The sequence below is a fragment of the Piliocolobus tephrosceles genome, chromosome 6 (assembly GCF_002776525.5).
Source record: "Piliocolobus tephrosceles isolate RC106 chromosome 6, ASM277652v3, whole genome shotgun sequence".
In the NCBI taxonomy this organism is placed as follows: Eukaryota; Metazoa; Chordata; class Mammalia; order Primates; family Cercopithecidae; genus Piliocolobus; species Piliocolobus tephrosceles.
The window spans coordinates 121,526,528-121,531,126 of NC_045439.1; the positions used below are offsets into that span (position 1 = coordinate 121,526,528).

At 39.7% G+C, this 4,599-nt stretch overlaps 1 protein-coding gene across 2 annotated transcripts in view; it reads left to right on the forward strand.

Moving 5' to 3' along the window:
* STXBP6 (syntaxin binding protein 6) overlaps window positions 1-2,935 on the forward strand; it is a 247,975-nt gene extending 245,040 nt beyond the window's left edge. For both annotated transcript variants that reach the window (XM_023227449.1, XM_023227450.1), the window contains one exon: window positions 2,689-2,935. In XM_023227449.1, the coding sequence (XP_023083217.1) occupies window positions 2,689-2,712 (24 nt within the window). In that variant the 3' untranslated portion in view covers window positions 2,713-2,935. The remainder of the gene's footprint in view (window positions 1-2,688) is intronic.
* The last annotated feature ends 1,664 nt before the right edge of the window (window positions 2,936-4,599 follow it).

Below are 4,599 nucleotides of genomic sequence, written 5' to 3' on the forward strand. Positions count from 1 at the left end.
ACCAGGGAGATATATAGTATCAGTATATCTCCCTGGTATCAGTCACGATTTTATTATTTATCATTTTTTAGGTTGAGTAGGTTACATGCGTAGCATTGAAAGAGAACTCTTTCCATGAGATATTAAGAACACAAAATATATCAAAAGGAAATTTTAAATTTTAACAACTCTGACACCTAAATTTATCCATTGGCATTTAGAGTTGGAAACTTTTTTATAGATATAAGAGGAGGCTGAGGTGTGGAGCAGCTGTGACTTTAGAGCTCAAGGTCATACAGCAGATTTGTAGCAGCAGGTATCCTGACCTCATTTCATGCAGTGTTCTTTCTGCTCTACCTCCCAGCCTTCCATATTCTAACACTCCTAATTCCTAGGGAATTTTTAAACAAAAACTAAAATGATACTACTTTCTTAGTACATTCAGGCTGCTATAACAAAATACCATCAACTGGGTGATTTATATACAACAGAAATTTATTTCTTACAATTCTGGAGGCTGGGAAGTCAAAGATCAAGGTACTGGCAAATCCTGTGTCTGGTGAGGGCCCATTGTTTGATTCATACATGGCAACATGTCCTCACATGGTGGAAGCGGTGAGGGGTCTCGCTTCAGCCACTTTATAAGGACACTAATCTCATTCATGAGTGCTCTGCCCTCGTGACCTAACTGCCTCTCAAAGGTTCCACCTTCTAATAGTATCACCTTGGGGGTTAGGTTTCAACATAAGAATTTTGAGGAAACACAAACATTTGGACCATGGCAAATACTCAAATAGCAAAATGTCCAGTAACTGTATTTCTGCAAATCTCAGCTGGTCGTGGGCCAGGGGCTCCCCTTAGCTCCATTCCAGATGTACTGTCCTGGTTACCAGGGTCTGGTTTGAACAGCAGCATAATCACAGTGCTGAAGATTAATGGTTGTGGGTAAATTGTCACAAGCCCATTAGCTGAAAGTTAACAGCTCATTGAATACCAGGACAGGAGCACTGATCAAATATTTATGGTCAGTATTTATTATGCACAACACTTAACCGCTCTTTGTTGATGTGATGGTCCATGTTGCTGAATAATGTATAAAAACTAGAAGCAGAGCAAGAAATAGAGGCCATACAGTGATGAGGTTCAGAGTGTGGCCAGAAAGTGGGACAGATCTGAGCTAGAGCCCTGGCTCTGCCATTTGCACCAACCTGGACTATATGTTTCCTGGACTATAAACTCTTCAAGGTCAGGAGTACTTAGCCACCTCTACCCTTCTTGGCAAGAACCCACATCACTCAGCACGACAGCCTGGGCACATTCAGAACTTCCCAAGCCGTGTGTCTGACAGTTGACTGACTATCAGTGTCAGCATTGCAGAACATCTGTGGAGGTCTTCACCAGCATCACCAGACAGAGGTACCAGGAGCTCTCTCAGCTGAAGTTTCCCAAGCAGAGATTAATTTATCAACATGACGACTGGTCCAAAGGTTCCCTCTATCACATGCAAACCTGGCTGGGGACACTGCTTGTGAGTGTTGACCCTGCCTTTCCTGGTGGCTTAGCTGAGATGGCAGCCCCAGGGTTATAACTTACTTGTTGAAGATGTCAAGAAGAGAAAGAGAAGACTCAGGTTGCCCTGGATTTTGCTGGAGAAATGGATTAGTGACATCTTCCAAAATGATGCAGAGCACCACTGGGTGAAATCAGTAGGATCGGCCTTACTAATTCTTAAAAGGCGGAGAGCCTGGTCAGGATGCAGATGACAGGGCTTTCTGCAAAGTTATTGCCTGCAGAGAATCACCTGTTCTTTGCTCAAAGGATTTCTGAGCCACAGAACCCTAACGCCAGTTGTTCCCAGCCCTGGCCACAGAAATTAGTCCCTGATATCAAACTCTGGATACATGAGGAGTTACAGTTCAGCCTCTGTTCTGCCTTCTGGTTCACATCACTGTCTGGACTCCTTGGGAAAGATCTGGCTAAGAAAAGTGAAGACAAATTTAATTTTATGTTCTGTACCTGCATATCATTTCCTTAAATACATTATCATGGGCTGGCTGGGCTTGGGAAAATATTGACTGATACTGTGGTATTTTATATTCCCATTTAAAAGACCTAGTATTTCAATAGACTATGTTTTACAAACACCAATGGGAAAGGCATAAATCAAAGTCAGGATCTGGTGTGTTTTGGCCCTCGTGAATAACACAATTAAATTGTGAAGGGCTGTGGACTTGGTTGAATGTCCAGGCTGCATATTAAATAGATGGTTGTAGATTGTCTCACTAAAAGCTGTTGATTTTTAATACTTCATGAGATGCCAGTAAATACAATTCAGGGGTGTCACTTCTCCTGGATAGCTGGGAACCCCAGCTGTTCCTAGGGTAATTCACTCATTCTGCCTGTCCATTGGTGTTTTCATTTGTTCCTTCACTGTGATGAAAGAACACCACACAGCACTGCCTCCCGCCTGGATGCATACACCAGCAAAGCTGTCATAAGGAAGAGTGACAAATGAAATGTCCCAGGAACTATTTGAGAAAATGTTGCACATTTAAAGGTGCTACTGTAATTAGTAATGGTGATCTGCCACAGAGAGTAGAATTTTGTGTTGCTTCACATTGTGGAGGTGGAGAGCGAGCAGCACAGTGAAATCTCCCTGCTAATACCTGCTAAGAAAGTCTTACTTTTCTCATTCCTCTCTCTCCTTAGCTCGCCATGAAGCACAAATGTTGAGAAACTGCCTATTCTGGTGACCCTTCTTAAGAGAAACTGAAGAGTTTGTTCAGCAGTTTTTACAAGAATTCGGGACCTCCGCTTGCTTCTTTTTTTCCAATATTTGGACACTTAGCGCGGTTGTTGTTTTTTCTTTTCAGATGTTGATGTGAAAGAAAGGGTGTTGCATTTTTACATTTCCCAAATGGTCTTGCTAATAAATACTACAATAGCATCAGCTTCATTTTGGATTTTTCCCTCCCCCCACTGTGTGTATGTGTGTATATGTGTTTTGAATATGTTTTCTTTATTAAAAAATATTTTTTGTAGTTTGAATATGAAATTGGGACCAAATGATAAGCTGCGCTGGGTCTAAACTGGCAATGTGTGTTTTTTTCTCTGACATTAAGCAGGAAGACATTTTAATGTGGTGACATCAGATGTTATTTTTCCTAGATGAAAATGAAAGTCAAGCAGTGATTAGTTTCACTCACTGTCCTAGCTACACTTAATTTGAAGATTAAAATTCTACATTGTAGAAAACAATTGGATTTACTGTGGAAAACAGCAGTCTTAGATTTTGTTCCTTGCATAGTTATCTTTTGCATGAACCATCACCTGCATTCAAAAATAAAAAATCAGAATCACAGATAGAAATATCTTTCCTGAGTTACAGCTTAAATACTCTTGCTACTTGTATCCAAGGTGTTTATTTGGAATTATCATATGAAGGATAAAAATATGAGAGTAAAGGCCTAAAGAAAAGCCTACCTAAAACCCTCTGTGTATTCACAGATATTTCTCTTGTCATTGTCATAGTGATGGTCGCTGGTATGGAAAAGCGCTTATATTTTTATCAAAAAATGGATTTGTCCAGATAAAAGTCTGTGTCAATGATAATGTGAACAAGTAGTACATTTAAAATTACAGTCACGCCTATTTTAGAGACACCTTCATAATGCCCTTGGGAAAGGGCCTTTAGTTTCTTGGTATCTGGATTTTGGAGGTTTTGATGTTGTTTTTGCTATCTATTTATTTAATGTAATTTAACATGTGAGTTTCTTGACAAATTGCGTTTCATGGCAGTTGCACCTTGCCTGGTCTGATATAAAACACCACAATCACGAACCTTTACATTGCAGTCAGTTTCAATACAGTTAGTCACACACCTCGTGATTTTCAATTACTCAAGATAATAAGGGGCTTAGAGTCTAGAAGTTTTGTTTCCTAGAGGATTAAAATGCTAAACATAAAAAAGTTGTGCTTTTTTATGAAACAAGGAGACAAGCTGCACATCTCAGACATATTGTAAGCCTACCACCGCAGCGCATTGATTTTTAAGCTGCCTGAATCTTCAGGACCCGTATCTATTCCATCCTATCCATTTTGCCAATCGAGTCGATGTGTATTGCAGCCTCTTACATAGGAGCATAAGATGACTTTTGGATTGTTAATACTGATTTAAATAGCTTAAGTTCTCCTAACTAATCATTCCCAGGGAGAGAGAAAGTTTGTCTGTTGGGGGAAAAAATATTAGACGGTGCACATTAAAAGGGAGATGAGATTTGTTGGAGACAAATTTCAGAAGCCTTTTAGATGATCCAACTCAAGAAAACCCTCTATAAAATTTAATAAACTATATAAGTTAACTATAATATTTTATACTTTCTTTTTGGTGTCTTAAAAGTTTAAAGAAGCGAGGAACATGCCATTTGGTGAGTACCGTTGGAAGCTATTTTTATTTCTAGGAAAAGCCCCAAATATCACTCCAAATAGACTTTGCAGACCTCAGTTCAGAATACACACGGGGAGGGGGGGGAGAGAGAGAGGTATTTATCTTTCCAAATGGGATTCTGGTTTCAGAGAGAGAGAGTTGGTATAAATAATTGAAAGGATAAATCTAAAACC